The sequence below is a fragment of the Corythoichthys intestinalis genome, chromosome 20, assembly GCF_030265065.1.
Source record: "Corythoichthys intestinalis isolate RoL2023-P3 chromosome 20, ASM3026506v1, whole genome shotgun sequence".
NCBI lineage: Eukaryota > Metazoa > Chordata > Actinopteri > Syngnathiformes > Syngnathidae > Corythoichthys > Corythoichthys intestinalis.
The window spans coordinates 26,891,763-26,913,357 of NC_080414.1; the positions used below are offsets into that span (position 1 = coordinate 26,891,763).

At 37.8% G+C, this 21,595-nt stretch overlaps 1 protein-coding gene across 4 annotated transcripts in view; it reads left to right on the forward strand.

The window, feature by feature from the left end:
* Positions 1 to 734: 734 nt before the first annotated feature.
* Positions 735 to 21,595, forward strand: part of slc12a7b (solute carrier family 12 member 7b) — a 98,082-nt gene continuing 77,221 nt past the window's right edge. Inside the window, exon 1 of one of the 4 annotated variants that reach the window (XM_057824210.1) lies at positions 735 to 1,422. In XM_057824210.1, the coding sequence (XP_057680193.1) occupies positions 1,206 to 1,422 (217 nt within the window). In that variant the 5' untranslated portion in view covers positions 735 to 1,205. The remainder of the gene's footprint in view (positions 1,423 to 21,595) is intronic. The other 3 variants (XM_057824209.1, XM_057824213.1, XM_057824212.1) reach the window with 3 other exon arrangements.

The following is a 21,595-nucleotide window of genomic DNA, read 5'->3' on the forward strand; positions in this document are numbered from 1 at the left end:
TTTCAGGGGAAAATGGACTGGCACATTCAACAAGTGAAAAGGGGTCAGTGAAAGTGAACATAATGAAAGTACTGTAATTGATTTAATAATGGTAGGATCAATTCTATCCTTACAAAATATAGGAAGACAATCTAAAATACCTATATAACTGAAGTCCTCATATAATGCAAATAAGGTTGCTTAAAAGTTGGTGGGGATAATTTGAGCATCCTGAAAAGTTGGTAGTGTTATGTCCCTACCGTCCCTATGCAAACCTACGCCCTTGGTTTCTATATTTAAAACACAGCACAAGTTAATTCCTTTTTTTTTTTTTTTTTTTTAATAGTAAATTAACATGTTAAGTGTGCAGGCGGATGGAGTCCACTGGATTGGACATGTCTGTAACTTCATGTAAAAATAATATTTTTGGATTTTTTTAAATTTATTTATTTTTTTTTAAATTTCACTTCGTAAGAAGAATAAAAACACTTCAGAAAAAAATCTTCACCGATGATTTCATGATTTATGCATCAGAGGGTTAACCTGTGGTGGTTATAATATCATATAAAGCTTTCGAGATTTGGATACAATGTATATATTTATTATTATTATTATTATAATAAGACATTCAATACTCCGTTTTGTTTGAAGGACATACCAGGGCAAATTCTCCATTGTGGCCTCAAATGAGTTAGCAAGCGCAAGATTGTTATATAGGCATTTTAGATGTCATGTGAGTATTTTTAGGTTTTACATTATGGATTTGTTTTCTAAGTATCAATACATTTTTTTCCGTGGGTGTGACAAATATCTTTGAATGGTAATTCACAGTGACACACTAAATAACTCTCTTGCAAAAACATTCCTATTTTTGAAAATGGGAAAGTGTGTAAACTAAAACCTCGAAAACATTTTTTTGCAAAGCAAAATAAATATGTTGAAATTATGAAAATATTTTTTTGTGATGTAAGGGTGTAACAATTTTTGGATGGGGGTCGATGCGGGGTTGGATTGGCCGGATGATTGACAGCGCACCCCGTGCCTCTCGTCCAATGAGGGACTGCCGGGGGCGTGCACGTGCGTACTGTAATCAAAACCTCTGATCAACTGGTGAGCGTAGTGCTTGTTCCTTGTCACTGTGTTCCCCTTTTGCAGCCACGCGCAAGTTGCCGACGTTCTCCACTCATTTAGGGCCCAAAACTAGGCAATAGAGCAAAGGGAACTACATGGGGGACAGGTTTGTGGTCGTCCCGGTTGACCGGGGAGGAGATGTCTCCATCGAAGGGCAGCAATCGGACTCAGTTAGAGTTCCAGCGACGCGATTCACCGGTGGCGATGACCGGGTGGAGGACCCTGAGTTGGAGGAGAACGCAGTGTTCGAACCGCAGGACCCCAACGCCGCGGTGCCCATTCTGGAGTACAACAGGGAACCCAATAAATACGGTGAGTCAGCCGGGCAATTACTACACTGTCCCTGTTCTTATCTCTTCTAACCACCCTAGGATTAGCAGTCTGCTATTTTTTTTTTTTTTTTTTTTGGCTCTTTATCTTTTTGTTTTGTGGAACGAAAAGTGCTATGACGCCTGTGCTTCAGTATCATAGGCAAAGCAATAAGTCTGCACAATATCATGAAATTTAAGTAACTTGATGGGGTAACTTTTTGTAACCAAGCAACTAAACTATAACAATGTAAAGTTGTGTCGCCATTCATGTTAGCCATATGTGAAAAAAATTTCTTCATTATGCAAGGTACAAACATGGTAGTTAAAAACTTAAAATGTGCTTAAATTCTACATACTGTTCAGTTTTCATTCATCCTTACATTAACTATAGCCTATCAAGTAATGATATAATAGTAATGATGAAATTCCCCCATGAATATTTTTCATTAAAGTTTCATTAAAACTCACAGCTATGTCATGTACAAATTCAAATTTACCACCGCTAGCATTATTTCCCTTTTCAGTTAAAAAAACAAACAACCAAACAAACAACACAACTTTAGCAGACAGTGTTTATTTTTGATCTATAGCAGTTTGCCGTACACAAACTAACATTTTTCCCCCTGCATTTGAATTTAATTTCAGTTCAATTTGGGAAAGTCAGGATAAATTAATGAGATGTGTGTTATGTCTGTCAAATATGTCAAAAATGATCCAGTTTGACAATGACAAACATGTAAGGGTTAACCACTTGAAGTTACTCAGGAGTGTGGTTGTGATGTTTCTATGTATAGCAGCAGGTTGAAGGTTTATAATGTGCTGGCATTTTGACAACATAGCTATGTGTTCATTCATTCATGATCACTGAGCGATACCTGCCACATTAAACCAGAAAGTTAGGAAAATTCACTGCAATTTGTGTATTTTCATTAGATGCTTTGTGAGGTGGGATTGGATCTCACAGCGGTAATCTGTTGTATTTAGATTTGCTTGGGACACACATTTACTGAGAATTAAAATGTCAGTATCCAGCAAATATTATTGTATTACAGCACTGTACAGGATAACTAATGTATTCCTTTGTGTAAAATGTGTTAAAAGGATTTAATCATTAATATTTCACAATCGAAACCCGCAAAAATGTGTATTCACCCACAGTGAGTGACATACTGTAAATTGTGCAAGGGGATATTACAGCTGGTGTTTAGATATGAGTTCTTGCTTACTTCCTAGTGTAGGAACAAAATATGTAGTATTTCCATTTGCTAATATTGTTAACTTAATTTACACTTTAGGCCTGCAGCTATCGATTATTTTAGTAGTCGATTAATCGATGAACTAGTTAGTTTGAATAATCCAGTAATCGGATGAGGAACTTAAAAAATTAAAATACCTGACCTGAGCCTCAAACAGCATAAAAAAATGAACAACTGGCTAACTTACATAGCAAAAGTACACTAGTTTAAATGCTATAAAATGCCAACATTCTTTTTCTTTTTTTACAGTGCTCTTAAAAAATAGTTCAAACACATATTCAAACCCATCACCTGTCACCTTGATCCTCTTCCCACTGCCCTCATCAAAACTTGTCTTCCCTCAATAGCCCCCCCATCACTACTATCATTCACTCTTCACTTACATCCGGTACGGTCCCTCCATCCCTCAAAACTGCTTCCATCACACCCATTCTAAAGAAACCCAACCTGGATCCCACCAATTTCAATAACCTCCGCCCCATCTCCAACCTACCTTTCATTTCCAAAATTCTTGAAAAAACCGTTTCATCCCAACTCCATAACCACCTAATTACCAATGACATTTATGAGCACTTTCAATCTGGTTTCCGCCCCCTCCATAGCACCGAAACAGCCATACTTAGAATTACAAACGACCTCCTCATAGCATCCGACTCCGGTTTATTATCAATTCTCATCCTCCTCGACCTCACTGACGCCTTCGACAAAATTTCCCATACAATCCTTCTCGACCGACTCTCCTCCATTGGTATCACCCACACACCCCTTTCCTGGTTCACTTCCTACCTGTCCAACCACACACAATTCGTCAAACTTGGCCCCCATAAATCCAATTCCCTCCCTGTCTCCGCTGGCGTGCCCCAGGGCTCTGTCCTGGGGCCGCTCCTCTTCATCATCTACATTTTCCCCCTCGGTTCCATCTTCCGCAAACGCAACATTCACTTTCACTGTTACGCCGATGACACCAAGCTCTACATATCCTCAAAACCAACCGCCTCCCTCCCACCTTCCTCCCTCACCCTCTGCTTAGATAACATTAACTCCTGGTTCTCCTCCAACTTACTCCTACTAAACAGCTCCAAAACAGAAGTCCTTTTAGTTGGAACCACCGCAACGCTCTCTAATGTCCATAAGTTCTCTATTACTATCAACAATTTACCGATTTACCAATTTACTCTCCTTCGTCTGAGGTTAAGAGTCTGGGTGTCATCCTCGACAGCACACTTTCCTTCCGGTCACGGACTCACATATCAACAGCATCACCAGATCAGCCTATTTCCACTTTCGCAACATTTCTCGCCTCCCTTCTCTCACCCGCCATACCGCTTCCACCCTGGTCTGTAATCTAATAACCTCCCGGCTCGATTATTGCAACTCACTGCTCTTCGGTCTCCCTAACAAGTCCCTCCAGAAACTGCAGCTCATCCAGAACTCAGCAGCACGCCTCATCACTCGAACCCCCGCAACACACCACATCACCCCCATCCTCCGTCAACTTCACTGGCTTCCCGTCAAACAAAGAATCAACTACAAGATCCTCATCATCACCTTCAAAATACTCCATGCCCTGGCCCCCCTACCTTTGCGATCTTCTCCGTCTAAACAATCCACCCCATTCACTTCGCTCTACCACTATTCTTCCCCTCTCCGTCCCCCGTGTCCGCCTCTCCACTTTTGGTTCCAGAGCTTTTAGTCATTGCGCCCCCCAGCTCTGGAACTCCCTACCCCCTGATCTTCGCAGCATATCTACCCTATCACTTTTCAAATCTAGACTGAAAACACACCTTCTCACTCTCTCTTACCCACCATAACCCCTAGCTCTGTTATATTTTTACTTCTTTTTATTGTGCTTTTAATTTTTTATTCTTTTAATACCTTTTTATCGGACTGTGATTCCATGTCTCCTGTGAAGTGTCTTTGTATGTTTTGAAAAGCGCTCTAGAAATAAAATGTATTATTATTATTATTATATTCCTACAAAAAACAGCTAAATATGCCTTTTAACTGAATTACGAATGCAAGAAAAAAAAATTAGCTCAAACAAAAACTTGTGTTGGTCTTAACAGGGAGCAACTGGATTCAGCCATGTGAAATGAGGCAGACTAGAGGGCAGTGTAGCCACCCAAATCAATAAAACTAAATGCAAACACTTTCAAAACAAACCTTTACAACGCCACTTTAATCAAATGAAAACTCGAAGCAGCAAAATTTAATTCAAATATTTTGTTTTCTAATCGAATACTCGAGTTAATCGATTGATCGTTGCAGCACTATTACACTTTGCCATATACTGAGCTACTAGGACAGACACATTTGCAGTTGTTTTGCTGTTGCCAACTAAACTACAGGGAAAAAACGAGTAAATAAAATAAATAATATAAGAACAGTTCCATTCAAAGTTCCAGATCTTGATGACTAAGGGGCCGGTTTACATGGTGACACTCCGAGAATACGACACATTTCATGTTTTGCATTTACATTGTTCCGTCTTAGTTCCGTCTCCATTTGAATGATGTCGCAATTACGCATGAAAACGATGTAGTATTCATGCCAGGCCCGAGACGGCAGTGCAGTTTTACAAGGCGACAGCCAATGATGCACTTGACAATGACCTCCTCAGCTTGGTTTTTTTTTCTTTCGCTTCAAAAACCACAAAAACATGAACATAAAATATATTTAGATTAAAAATATTATGAAAACTGTAAATTAAAGCCAACATTTCACCATGTTTGCTGTCTTGAATGTTTGGTTGCAGGGACTGCGCGTGCCCAAAGTGATGTGTGCGAGTACTGACGTTATCGGAGCGAGCGCGTTCCATTCATATGGTTGCAGAGCAATCCCTAATCAAAAGTTTACATTTTCGCCTTCTGTTTTCGCCTTCACCGTTGAAAGGCAAAGCCATTCCACAACGTTGCGTCTTGGTGTTGTAGCGTCACCATGTAAACGATATGTGTGCAACTTTTTAAAAGATTGACTTTGGAGCTCTAGCTGTTCAATAAAATAAATAAGAGTTATCAAGAAGACTAGAGTGCTAAAACATTGGCTTACGGTAAAATACACAAATAGCTAAAGATAAACATTACACCGTGTGTAAATTTTGGTGAAAAAAAGTATAAAGTTACCATATAATCTACAGAAAATGTATTGGATCTGATCACATCAATGTGGCGGTCTGTTCAACGTAATTGCATGTGCTGTATAGAATTACATTTCAAAATCAAATTGTGTTCCTCCTAATATGGTGGTTATTCATTGAACTAAAAAAAAAACCCTCAAAATAATGCAATTTAAAAAACTATTCTAATCTGTTTACTGGTAGTATATATTTTCCATTTGTCAAATGTGTAATTATGGCTGGTAATGAGTTTAGTGGGATAGTCTGTATAGTCAACTAAGATGGTGCCATTTATGTAGTTTCCACAGGGTTTTTCTTGTGTTTTGACAATTGTCAGACCTGGTGTAGATCTCACAAGATAATCTTATCATCACGATTTAATTAGTATGTAAGGCTTTACAGTTGTCCCCTTTTGTTGGATTGATCTAATATTCCAGGATATTTGAACGCCCCTCTCTTTTAATTTTACAAACAGAAAACAAGACGACCTGCAATTTAAAGCATTAACACAAATAGTCCTTTTTTCTTGCAGGCATCTTAATAAATCCTCACATGCACCTGAGACAAACAAATTTGCAACATTTAGGAACCAAAAGATCTTCGCATTTGATGAAAGTTAATTGGCTAGTACTATTAATCATCCAGCACAATGTCATTTTCACACCACCAACTTTTGCAGTCATGCGATACTTGCCGTTTCATTGCTATGGAGAGCCTTGAAAACAAGATTGGGTCAGTAAATACAAGTCGTTAATTAAAAGTGGAAAATTGTTTTGTCCTGATGAGGGTCGCAAAAGATTGTCTTTGGAAGGATTGAGTACATGTGTTATCAAGAGGATGCTTGTGGTTTTGACGAAATGATTGATGAAAGCACACTATTGAATGATGAATGGTGGTAATTCAAGAGGTGATTTTTATGAAAAATCTTTTTAGATGATCAGGAAATGAATAGAGGTAGACCGATTATCTGAAATTTAACATATATCTGTATCTGCCTTTTTTTAATCATACCAGCCGATATGAAAAAATCTATTTAAAACTGGGTTATTTTGGCTCAGATGCAGCCGCGCCTCTCTGTCCTGCCTGCTGTCTCCTGCACTAGTATTCACCCTGTCATCTGATTGGTTAAATGGTAATGGTAAATGGAGTTACACTTGTATTGCACCTTTCCACCTTTTTAAGGCCTTCAAAGCGGTTCACACTATATTCTCATCTACCCACTGGCAGCACCAGGAGCAACGTGGGGTTTAGTATCTTGCTCAAGGATGCTTAGACGAGGTCATCAGGGCAGAGAATGGAACCCACAACCACTGGGTTGGGGAACAACTTCTCTACCACTGAACAATGCCACCTCCTATTATTAGCTATTATTTTCTATTTGTATAATTCAATTAACATGCTTTAGGAATTTCAATGAAGTTCACTGTTTGCGTTATTCATTTTTTTTCACGCCAATTTTTACACTTTTACTGCAAATGAATATCGGCTCCAAAAATCGGTTATCGGCTACTCTAAATACTAATAATCGATTTCGGTATCAGTCCTGAAAAACCCATATCAGTCAATCTCTAGAAATAAAATGATGTACATTAGGGTTGGCGATGTCATATTGTCCGATTTGAAATCTTTTCAATTTTTTTTTTTTTTAATTAACAGAACAGAATAGAAGGCCTTTATTGTCATTGTACAGAGAGAACAACGATATAAGCTTCGCCATAACATGCACTGCATAAAACAAAAGCAAAAGTACAACAAGGCTAAGATAAGAAATACAGGTTAACGTGACAATTTACAGTACTCAGACTAGGAGGCAGATGGCTGACTTGATATGATAGTGCAAATGACCATTTGCACATAGTTATTGATGTAACAGTGCAAAAATGCTATAAGGTAACTGCGCAAATATCGAATATGGAATACCCAGATTATGCAATTCCCAGATTGAGACAGATTTCTATCAACACATTACTTAGTGAGATGTATGTGACAATGTTGTGGCATTGATAGCGACATTTCAGTGCAAATGAACAGGTAGTTTTAGAAAATCTGCAATAAAAGATAAGAAACTACAGTGCAGTTAAAACTTCTTATTAAAATTTAAAGTAAATATTTACAGAAAATTAACCTGCCTCTTGCAAACAACACTTCTCACGGTCAATATTTATTATCAGCTGTCAAACACAAACTACTGTTGCAGTGAATTTGCAGTCACATTATTAAAATGTTAAAATTTTAAATGTCCCAAAGATAAGGAATGCTTAGACTTGCCTGATCTTCATTGACCTAAACTGCTTGTACTCAGTCCGAAAAATGTGCTATTGGTGCACTGCATTCCTACAAGGGGTGGGAACCTTTTGGTACCTCACGATACGATACGATTTGCGATACAAAGCTCACGATAACGATGATCTCACAAGATAGCGATATGACGATTATCAATACATTAGTCACAAAATCATTCTCGGATATTCTACAAAACAACTTATAAACAGAAAAACAAGCTATCTTCATCCTTCTGCTGTAAGTTTATCGCTAGTAGACATCTTATCCATTTGAACTGGGAGTGTGGCAGCGAATGAACCCCTCACTCTTCAAACGGGCCCCTCCCACTTCTATGGCCGTCAGTGGCAGCCAATGCCAGGCAACGAGGTAATTTTGGGCCATTTGAGGTCATTACCTGACTGTTGATTTTTAGTCTCCTCCTGTTGATTTGGGGGCATTTTATGCAGTGAATGAATAGGCAGTGACTCAAACTCATCAGGAAATGACTTGTAAATGCCCTAAAATGAATAGAAAGTGACCTGAGTGTCAATGGCAGCCAGTAGAGCTAACTTAGACACTTTTATGGTTGAAGATTTTGGGAGCAATTTGTTTATTTTTAAAACGAAATGTCGATTCTTGGCATGAGCGTATCGATAACCTTTTGGGAAGCAAAGTATTACGATACATCACCATTTCGATATTTTGTCACACCCCTAATTCCTACACATAACTATGAACTTTTGTTGGTGAGTTGCCATGTTTGTGTGCGTTGACTCAACAAATTTTGATTAGTTAAACACAGTACATGACATCTCTGGATTACTGATGATAAATGTCTCTCATTGCATCAAATTAGAGGAGCACGATAATTATCGGTCCGATAATTATCGGTCCGATAATGGGAATTATGACGTCATACCAATAAATCCGATAACAATATATATTTTCAGTCCTATTAATAATATTTTTGGCACGTGTCGGATTGGGATGTGTGTGTTTGTTTCAATTCCTGTTTTGCCAGTATGCAAAGTTTTGTTACTGTTCTAGAGGCTGCATCTTTCCGTCACCGAGTTAGAAACCTTACTATGGCAATTAGCAAATGTTTGCAGCCTTTTGGTTATTGATAGGCTTGCTGCTCTAGAATTGCCAGGTTTAGAAAGTTTCATGGACTAAAATGACAAAAGTCTCCTCTCCTGTTGCACCAAATGTTTTATCTGCTGACAAAGCACAATACCTGTTGGGTTTATGTTTGTTTCGATAGGTGTTCATTGTTCAGGGGAACCCGTTGTCAATGATATTGACTGATGAATTCTGATTGACTAAAATTATATTTATTTGAAAAAATTAATATGGGCACTTTATTTGAAGTAAAAACTGGTCTTGTCTTTGCTTTGTTCATTATAATAATGTTCATGTCATCATGAAAATTCTGGTTCAGTCAAAGGCAAATCTATGCTGAATCAACCAATAATATTTTTGACCTGCAGGTGTTCAAAAACTCAGGTGCATATGCATTGAAAAATTATATATACGTATATTATCGGTTATCGTATCGGTATCGGCCTTGAAGAGCAGCAAGTTATCGGTATCGGTTTTAAAAAATGGATATCGTGCACCCCTACATCAAATACGCATTAAGTGTTCTGTATGGAGCTTTAGATGCATCATAGATATTGGAATTGTTGGCGAAGACTCATTAATCCAAGAGACATTCATCACGTCATAGACAAGTAATGGGTTGTGTAATATGATCATATGTTGCGATATGCAAGTTATGCAACAAAATGCAACATAAGATGCGCATTATGTTTGCGTGCATGTGTGTGTATATTCCTATTTAAAAAGGCATGCTCCTTCGGTGTCATGTGTTGTCCTCTGCTTTATTTGGAGACTATCAGTCAGCACATCAACTGAGCCCTGTTGAGCACTCATTCAGCTCCTAGGTTTGTGTGGACTCCACATTCTACACTTTTCTAGTTGATTTTGATTGGATGCAAAGTTCACATGGTCAGACAGACATTTTAAGGAAACAGACAAATACTTATCGAATGTAATATTGATGAATTTGAAAAAGAGCGAGGACTTTAGGAAAAGTGAAACTTGCCTCAACATAAGCTGGCAACATTTTTTATCAGATAATATAAAAATATAAATTGAAACGATGCTGGTAAATGTTTTAAAAATGCGACAACAACGTTGTCATTTGTCCTTGGACACAATACTTCTGGAGCAGCTATTTCATTATAGTGCTACCAAAGAAGAATGTACTGAGAGGTAAAAATAAACATACATTCCCATAATAACTGTAAATGTGATTAAGGCTTTGAGGCTCTTTAGCGTTTGCTCTATGTTGAGGAGGAATTATTAATATCTAGGGGCAGTCAGCGTTCCTCGGCTGTGTAGTCAGGGGTATCAGATGTCAGAAATGTGTAGAGAGACGTATCATGTTCTGCTTGTGTCTGAATGAAGAGGGTATCGGTAAGTCTCCTTGCCCCTTCATGTCACGAGCTGTTGAAATGGGTGCGGTAAAGTTAGGCCACTGTCACCAAAGGTGAAACTCAAGGTCAATTGCTAAAATCAATCACAAATAGTTAACTCACCAGTTTTTTTTTTTTGTTTGTTTTTTTAACACTGGCTTAAATTATTGTCTCTAAATTATTGGACTGCTAGAACAGCAATTAACGATTACTTTTATAATTGATTAATCGCACGATTAATTAAACAATCCAGCTCATCAACAGTAGTATAAACCACTGCGATCCAAGAGAAGGGTGCCGAGATATTAACTTGCTGGTCGCCATTCGACACCTAGTACTTTTGAGTCGCATCGTATTTGCTTGCTTGTTCGCCAGCCGCCTTTGTTTTGTGATCCTCTACCTTGTGCAGGTTTCGAGTGTATTTTGTTGTCTTATTGGCTTTCTGCCCACCACTTAGTTTAGCATTATTGATGCGTTTCGACTAGGAGTGGGAACCTCAGGGCACCTCACGATACGATACGATTCGCGATACAAGGCTCACGATAACGATTATCTCACGATATCACGATACAGCGATTATTGAGATACTGGTCAGAAATTTGATACATGATATTCTACGATACAACTGTTGAAACGGAAAAAAAAAAGATATTTCAAAATAGAAAAAAATACTATCTAAGTCATTTATTGAACAGTGACACCTTTTTTGTGCAACATTGCTGCAAAATATACATCTACTGCAAATTGTGTACCTGCACATATAGAGGAAACACACCACATCCACTGATATCTCTTGGAGAGATCATGATGAATGGCACCCTTAATTTCTTTAAAGTTTTAAATCTTTTAAAAAATAATTGACAGAGCTGTAGGTGTCTGTCAGCAGTTGAGCTTGGAATGGGGCAATGATAAAATTGGTGGGTCTTTTCTTCGTATTTCTTTAAACAAACTGAACAGCAAAATTCAATGAGGAAGAGGCAGACTGTAACGAATCAGTTTTCTTTATCAAACTGTTGTTCATAAATACAATCCAAATACAATTTAAAAGCACACTTACTTGTATGACAATTTACAGTTTGTGTTCAAAGGAGACTCCAAGCTGTTATATGAATAGGTTTATGTGTTCTTTGTAAAAAGGAATTAGGCAACTTTACTATCTAACAATAACTCAAGTGGTAATGTGCTTTTCCAAAACACAATACAAACTTGAGACACTGATTAGCATAATCGCGTAATAGCTTAGCGTCTCATCAACAAGGAATACAAATAATACACTTGGCTTCATTTACTCACCTCTGACGGAGGCACACTGGATCTAACAACACAAAAACCAATCTAACTCTCGACACTTGGTAATATTATTAATTCGGCAACTCAACCTGAGTGTAGCAGTGAACTCTTTCTCTCTTCAGCATTAATCACTGGCGCGCGCGCAGCCTCACAATTCGCACAAACCAAGGACCTAAAAGGGACTGCTCATACCTGCCAGCAATAATCGAATGTCAAATTCGTTAGCAATTAATTTATTAATCAATTTAATTGATTAATTTTTGCTGCCTTAGATCCGCCAAACTGCGGCACCAGCTACAGTACTGCCGTACAGGAGTTACTTCCACTTGTTATAGCTGCAGCTATCGAATATTTTAGTAATCGAGTATTCGATTGAAAATTCTATCGATTAATCGAGTAATCGAATAAAACTTTTTCTTTTTTTTTTTTAGGTAAAGAGCAATTATAAATATACATGGAAAAAAAACGGATCTATTATTGAACCATTTTCAGTCAATCATTGTCTCTATATTCAATGTACATTGTTAAAAACAGCCACCAATTGCATCTCAGATGTGACTAGAAAAAAGAAATTCACTACTTTCACTCAAAAACCTTCTAGATCTTATAAAAAGAAAATATTTCTTACCTAAAAATGTAATCACGCTTGATAACACACATCACTTAGCGGTTAGGTGTTTTTCAAGCAGTTTTTAAGTTCTAGTTAAGTTTTAAGTTAGTGTAAACTTTTAAGTCCTGATAGGATTTTGAGTCTTTGCGGTGTTCAAAATAAATGTATGATACCTGCTGCACTGGAGCACATTAGGGACCAGTGTTATTTGGTGTTTTATCCAGCAATGACTACGGAGCTAAAATTGACAGCTTTATTGAGTTTTTATTTTACACCCTCATCATTCTACAGCGCTATGCTTTTACAGATCAAATAAAGCTTGTATGTAAGACACGTTAGCCATGCATCGACAGTAGTCACAATTAATAGAAACCTAATCCCTCCACAGGACTAACGTTACGTGAGCATGGAACAGTAACGTTGATCCTATTTTTAGCGCTGAGAAGTCTACTGCTTCAAGATGGCGGCTGTTTACTAACGCCCTGAGTCTGCCATTTCGCATCTAGTTCTATATACATGTGATATCAATTAGACGCATCAGATGCTACCTGCTACCACCGTAGCATCATGCGGGCGTAGTTTTTGGCAACAGTGGCAGTTTGTAGCGGCTGTCAGCTGCAGTCAGGTATCATTGCTTCCTTCTCGACGCACGTGACATCAGCGCGGTGTCCCGCAATAAAGGTAGTCCAGGCAAAACGGATCCTTAGAGCTGGCAAAATTAAACAATTCCTCGAGGCGAATGAAATTACTCGGATAATTTTTTTAACTCGAGTTGCTCGAGTGTTTGTTTCAGCTCTAAAATAGATTGCCCCCTGCTAGGAAAGAGGGAAATTGGAAATTTTTTCCCCCAACAATTGTCAAGTCCCGTTTCTGAACACCACGGAACAATTTAGATGGATCTCTTCATCTTAAACCTTGTAAACAGACTGTGGGGGTGATATAATAGTAGGATTTTTTTTTTAAATTTATTTTTATTTTTTTAACAAAGCTATAGACCCTACTCACCTACGTCACAAAATGACGTGTCGCTGTATCCGGCCGCCATATTGTCCGTATTTTTTAGACTTATTCTCATTGTTTTCAATTAGTCGTGTAAGTTATAGAGCAACTCACGGAAGCCCCGGTGTTATCTGACGCTGTAAACTCATTGGATGCGTTGCATAAAAGGCGTTATGTGGAAAAGCTTCAGTTTATCCATTCGCCAGATCCATATTTGATGCCTAAATCGATGTTTTTCGACCCGCTGTCTGCATCTGCTAGCTACCCTGATATTTACAACTATCTTGTCCACACAAAATCAGCCTATTCTCACGAAAGTTTGAAAAACTTTAAGAGCTTGGAGGCTTATAAATACTTTGTTGCTGGTTGAGTGAAACAGGTCCTCGTCCACGAAAATTCGGCAGGAATCTATCGTGTGCTCGGGAAGGTGAGTTACGAAATTTTCAATTCAAAATCTTTTGTTCTTGCTAACATCCACTGTCAAGTCTAATGTATTTCATGTCATTTGTCAATGGAGCTAGGGCTTTTAATGTTTATATGGTTTAGCGATAGCACACTCACTACATACATACATAATATGTAATAAATATGAAGTGCGATAGCACTATTCCAGATTGTCCCTAGTTGAATTTATTTTTTGGCTTTTGACCTCAATAGCGAAATTGTAAATTAATTGTATGACAACTGTCTGATTATCCCCTTATAATTATATATTTTCAGGGAGTTCATTCACAACGTCTGAGTATGTTGTCGGCGATTAGCCTAGCAATTATCTTAATTGTGGTTGTCAGCCCAAAACCCTCTAAATACATATTAAATGCATCTTACCAGATGTAAAATGACTACTACATAATCTGTGGTAGTCGTTTGGAGCCCAGTTTTCTCGTCGAATTGCAGTAGTCAATCTCGGTCTCCTCTCCGGGTCTCTCGGAATACGGTAAAACTTCAAGTCTCTCCGTCTATCTTCTCTGTTTTTGCAACCGACCGCCACACACGACTTCACCATTTTGATTATTAATGTTAACGAGCAGAAAAACACGCCATAATAGGAGGAATTTACGAAGCGCTAATGCATTAACATGATGAGTATACGGACAACATGGCGCGGGGGCGTGGCTGTGACGTCACGTGAGTAGGGTCTATAGGATGCTAGCAAAAGATAACAGGATTCGATCAGATGCTTAAAAAATGACTTTTTAGAAATTAAAAGTTTAAAAAAGTTTTAACTTGTTTCATAATAAATCATAAATGAAACTGACCACTGTTCTATTTTGGTCAAAATAAAATTCAAATTTATCTTGTTTCTTCTTATTTTCGCTCCCATGACCTTTTGAGACCATGATTGGCGATTGGGGGATTCAGATTCAGAAAATTGTCATTGTTACAAAAGCACAACAAAACTTGTTTAGAGCATCCATACAGCTAAGTTGATAAAGTGCAAAACCCATATAATAAATACCCTTAAGTACCAAGTGTAAACATTGACACAGTATTGAACAAAAGTACAACAAAGATTCAACAGCAGCATAAAGTCATGTCAGTGCTAAAGTGCAGAGCAAAATATACCTGATATGAATGTGGTGACCATTCCAGAGTGCAACCTGCCTCAGATTGCCAAACGTCAGCTGGTATAGGCTGCAGCCATAGAATCTCATACAGTATCTCATACAGTTGACTGGCAGTGTTGCTTGCTATTCTTGTATACAGGTTCTCTTTCCATGATCAGTTAACCTGTCATGGAGTTGTTTTTTTTTTTTTTTTTGTTAAGGAAATTTAAAGGCTCATAGTAACTGTTTCCCAGTCAGTGTTTTGGAAACTAGGAGACAGTTGCTGGTTTTCCATTAGTCAGTGCTGAAGGAAATTGATTTTCCACTTCCTAGTAGTACACAGGGTAATTTATTTTCTTACAGTTGTTGGGCTTGTCAGTCGAGAAATGATCAAATTGATTTAGCCATCTTGTGATGGTGACATTGCATGCCACTGTATTTCCATGAGTGTTCACAAGGAGGCAACAAAGCATCATTTCAGTTAAACTGAGTGGCGCGTGTGTCTGTGAGGGATTCAAAGTAGACGCTCAATAGTGACTCCACCAACTTGAGTAACAATGGCCTCAATTGTGTTCACTATGGACCTTCATGGCTCCTAAGTCTTGAATATTTGTAAAAGTAAAATAGAATCAACAAAAAGAAAATAAGGAAATTCATGAGGATATGCCTGTACACTCATGAATAAGACATTGACCCTTGACAAATCAGTAATATGTCTCCAAATACCTAAACAATTTTAGTTTCGCCAAAACTAAGGACTTTTATTAATCTGATTTATTTATTGGCGCAATATCAGACCACTGATTATTTCTTGCTGAAAGGCTTCCCTTCATTTCATACTTTTCATACCCTAAAAAGGGGCCGTCTTGACACAAAGTGTCAAATATATGGTTCATACACAAAAGCACACTTGTTAATACTACACATTGTTGTAACCTCATCATATGGATAACCTTGCCCTGGCCTTGATGTATTGACTTTCCAGGGGTAGTCTGAGTGTCTGACCAATTCGGCAGCCAGTTATCACTGCTCATATGGATTGCTGTCATCTGGAGATTACACGGATGAGGGAAAAAAATCTCTTCATGATTAAAGTTATCACTATTACTATTACTATCTTTTTTTTTTCGTATTACCACAGAAATGACTTATAATTAGTCCTGTCGTGATAACAAATTTTAGTAGGCGATATATTGTTTCATAAATTCTTGCCGATATGCGATACTTTTGCTTGTTTTTTTTTGTTTTTGTTTTACCAATTCAACCATGAATATAGTGACGATACATTGTAATAAATCACCGATTTGAATGGAATAAATTGTTATTCTTAAATAAAGACAAACTATATTAAAATTTATAAATACTTTAAAAAAAAAAACACACACGCAATGCATAACGAGTCATTTTAAAGCTAGTTAAGTTCAGAATATGAAATAGGTGAGAAAGCCAATGTGATTTTTGGTGACTGCCAATTAGAGCCTATTAAAAGTGTTAATTTGATCCAAAATGAATGTCATCTTGTCCTGCAAAGTACTCATGCAACAAATTTGAAGCCAAATTATTATCATTTATTGCATCATATTATAATCATGGGTGTCATTTTAAATTTATTTTTAGTTTAGAATCTGAAGTATATGCGATTGCCTCCAGAAATCTGGACACAACACGCTTTTATTTTGAAACGTTCACCAGAAGTACGTTTGCTATGCCACTAACAGTAAGCTTTACACTCAGTAAAAAAAACAAACAAAACAAAAAAAAAGAACAAAGTGCACATTGCTTTTGTCAAGCATGTGGTGTCAGTAATAGTTTTTTCTTTTGTTAGCGTCGCTTGCAAATTATTTAATCCAGCTAGTTTTCATGATTGAAGTGTCATCTTTTAACTGCAATTTTGCGTTGTGGAGAAGACTGCCAATGTTTTATAGCAGGCTAAAGTAGTTAGTACATTGTCTCCTTTCCATTAGCCTCATAGTAGCAATGCTAACGTTTTACAGTGTTAAATATAGTAATTGTTTCCTCATTTTGTATGTCTGAACTTTAATTCTACGGTGCGTTGATGGCCAATAAACTGTGAAAGCTACTGGAGTCTCATAGGCAATCAACACGCACGTGTGCCGAGTGGCCGCAGCACACGCACGAACAAATGTATGCACGCACGCATGCGGCGAAAAATCGCAGCCGGGAAAATTACCGCCCTCATTTTTATTTACCGTGCGATAATTTGACTTATTGCATATCGCGACAGGCTTACTTATAATGTGCACCTCAAGTTATGTCAGCTTTAGTATTATAGTTCAAAAAGTTCTTCACAGACGAACAGCTGATGTTAAAATATACAAATACATAAATTATACTTGGTAATATGCTGCTACCAACGGGATTTGAGATATTAAGGAGGAAGAAAGATTGAAGCGGAAGCAATTTCTCATTCACAACAACGAACATGTTGGATTGTTTAAACATTGGTGGTAAGGGTGTAACACTACATGTATTTGTATTGAACCGTTTCGGTACGTGGTGCTCGGTTCGGAACGGAGGCGTACCGAACGAGTTTCTGACGTAATGTAACCCTTACTTTTCGAGGCTGTGAGTCGATTGGGTTAGTTTCTTTGTGTAGATTATATTTACTCCGTCTTCTCTACTACAATGAGTACCAACAAGGTAGGACAGTATAACCCAGAAACGTCAACGGCGCGACATCGTGGCTGCCGCGAGAGCACAGTGAAACGCGGGCGCTAAAGTCAATCAGCCAATGCACACCAGTTGCAGTGCGGCCGCGTGTTAGACGCCTCCCAGAAGCGGCTCAACACGACGCACGCGAAAAGAACGTCAGAGTTTATTATTTGACGCGAGACGCGACCCTCCTGCGTCAATACTACTACCGGTAGCTAGGATCGGGCAGACCGGAAGTCACTCGTGTAAAAATACGGTGGATCCGGTCAATTTTCAAACTAATATGCAATCGTAACCCACTTTTTGAGTCCATCAGATCTCTTGAGTGGTAGATCGGGGCACAGTTGACTTGTCTTTGTTGATTTACTGCTGTCTTCTCTGCTATAATAATAACCAACACGGCCCCGTGTTCAATACAAAACCCTCCTACCACAACAAAACGAGTAGGAACTAATATTCACATAGGAACTAAAGTTATACAACATAAAATATACAATATAAATGAATACTACATCACATTTGTAAAATATAAACACATAATAAAATAAATAATAGCCCATTTAAATAAAATACATTGAAATGATCTTAAACACCTGTAATTAAATAATAAGAATAATACAGATCCTGCTTACACAATTAAATTTATTAATTTCTGTGTGGCGCTTTAACTTGAGAAAATCCACCAATAAAGCTTTTGAAAACCGTTCATAAGGGGAAAAAAAGATTCATTGAGGCATTTCATTTTGTAAAATACATGTTAAAATCTTTGTCATTGGGATTGCTATTCTCTTTAGCACAGGACTTCTTTTTTCTTTCTTTCAGAAAGAAAGCTGACCGATATGCGGGGTCTGAAAGGCAAATTGTTGTTGGATTATCTTTAAATACCCGCTACTTTTTGAGCAGAATTCTAGCTTTGTATAGGCTGATGTTCCTATTGTTGAAAGCACCAAGGTGTGTAATAAACAACTAGCACATTTATATTTTGCATTTTCTTTTTCTTACTGTACCGAAAATGAACCAAACCGTGACCTCAAAACCGAGGTACGTACCGAACCGAGATTTTTGTGTACCGTTAATTGGTTCTGCAGGTTGCATGGTTCATTCATGTTAGATTATAGCAACTATATCTAATAGCTTTTTGTACTCATACTTTGTATGGGGATGTTGCCAAACATTCAGATGAAATGTTGATAGAGGTTTTTGGCATTGGCAACAAGACTGTTTTCTATTAGATCAAGACCAGACCAGAGAAAGACTGTGTTAGCAAAAATAATTTGTGTGCTTTCTAAAAGAATTTGTGAGCAAAGCAACATGTCAAAGTTGTATAAAACAATTCTATGCTGGTTAAAAAAACAACAACAACATGCCAATCTTATGTTGACATCATTGACTTAGTAAACCATCATCCTGAGGAAGTAACTAGTAAATGGGAGTTTTTCTTTTATGGCCCAACACAGCAAATAAGACAAGCTCTTGGAAGATTTGCATTGTTTCACGTTTTCTTAAACTGTTTATTTATTTATTAAAATCTCAAGAGTTCTGTTTGGTTACTTGGTGGTTAACCACAGACGAAATAAAAATCGGTTCCCTTTCCACCGTTTTGCATATGACATATTATGTAACTGTCAGCTGATGATTTTTCGTATAAGTGCTGCAGCATCTCAAGGCCCTCAGCACACTGTGTTAATGTGCCCAGGGGCTATCGAACAGGACAACTGGCAACAAATTACAGCCAGCAACTCACGCCAACGCATAGGAGTCAAACATTACTAATATTTCCCACTTCAGAATGTTGGCTACTATCGATCAGAAAATCATTCAAATGTGCTTTGTCAGTCACACGCAGCCAATGGGTCGATTTCACCCAAAAGGTCCAAAGTTTCCGCATTTTCTTATCTTTCAGGAATGCATGCAGGCTAATCAATTAACTAAACTTTTTAGAAGGGTATATTTTAGTGCTGACATACTTTTTACAAAGAGACACTTAAATGTCAATGTTGAACCCAGAGGGTCCAACATTGACAACATTAGAGGGTGATAAAAATTGGTGTATGGGAGAGGGAATCATAAAAGCCTGCGAGCTATAATCGTCACTCCCTCGTGGTTGCTTAGTGAGTGACAAGATGGCTTGGAAAAACACTGTCTTTTGTTGCTATACTTCTGTCGTAGTTTTTGGGAACGGACTATTGAGGGGATGTCTTGATCTGATCACGTTATTGGAAATCTGGCCGTTCTCGAAATCGGGCCATTTTTCAGAGGATCGAAATCGGGTGGAACGGATCAGGTTCTTAATTTAAAAAATATATTTGTGTTTTTCTGCTTCATGCCTCTCACTCCCCATCCTGCTACTTTTCTTGGTCATCAGTACCCTGGAGTTAGCTACTTAAAGTTAACAATGATTGACAGGTTTGTAGCTTTGATCTTGCCAGAGAAGCTTGTTAGCGTTACAATCAAAGGTGCCCATGTGTCAATTAGGCATGTGCCAGTATGAGATTTTGACGGTATGATATGATATGACATGATATGATGACCTTAAGCAAAAAGATCACGGTTTCACGGTAGTGCAATTACAGCTCTAAAATGTGTTACCGTTAGATATCTTGTATTTAAAAAAAAGTTTTTCTATTAAAAATGATTTTTATTTTTCAAAACGTATTAGCAAATTGGAACATAAACATGATGTTAAGTTAAAATAAATTTTTAAAAATTAACAAAAAATAACAAATATTCTAAATAAAATTAAAATAAATGCAGTCCTTTGTCTGAGCGTAATCCCACAGCCACAGCTCAACATTATTACCATCAGAACAAAAATAATTGAATTATTTTCCATAAGAGCATGTGTGTATGACTTGTATCATGTTTACATTATACATGGCCTCTTTCTCAACACAGACGGTAGAGAGAGGGAAAAAAAAAAAAAAAATCACGTTTTACCACCACTAGACACACTAAAGACGCTGGTGTTAGCTCTCGTAGCTGGTGGGAAACGTTCATGATAGTGTTAATTTTATTTATGTAGGTTTATTTTGTATAAATGAGAAATCATATTGGAGGTACTGCCTCCTCAGCAGCCACCCTCTGCAAACATGTTTTACATGTAACTTTTCCCTAGCCAAAGTATTCCCACACCAGCAATTTTGTTTTCTTCGATGTGGGGAAAAAGTTCAGGAGTTTCATTTCCTCCAGCCATTGTGTAGCACAGCTGACTCACTGACACTAAGCAACAACTGATGTAGGAGGGTTCAGCCTTGCACCGGCAAGCGAGGGATTTCTCCCTGCATTTTTGGGACATAAAAAATAGCTCATACCATAGGGATGGTATGACCGGAAATTTTTGCGGTTTTGAAACCGTGACGTTTTAATAACACAGTATGCCTCGAAACCGGTAATCGCTACAGGTCTCTTGTCAATCAATGTTTAGCTTGTTACACACTAGCGGTAGTGTGCTGTGGCAACTCATTGTGTAAGTGAGAGGCTGTTCTCAGCAGCGTGAGCAGATTAGAGTTGACTTACTCAATGAAGCATTTAATGAAGACGATAATTTTTCTGCGTTATACTAGTTTAAAAATAATTCACATTATGAAGGCAGCATGGTGGGACAGTAACATGTTTAAAATTTTATTTAAAAAAAACTACAACACCCCCCCCCAAAAAAAACACTTCTGTTTCGTATCAGATCGGGACTTTTAGGGGTGTAACGGTACACAAAAATCTCGGTTCGGTACGTACCTCGGTTTTGAGGTCATGGTCCGATTCATTTTCGGTACAGTAAGAAAATAAAATGCAAAATATGAATGTGCTAGTTGTTTATTACACACTTTTGTGCTTTCAACTGTAGGAACAGTAGCCTATACAAAGCTAGAATTCTGCTCAAAAAGTAGCGGATATTTAAAGATAATAATCCAACAACAATTTGCCTTTTGCCTTTCAGACCCCACGTAT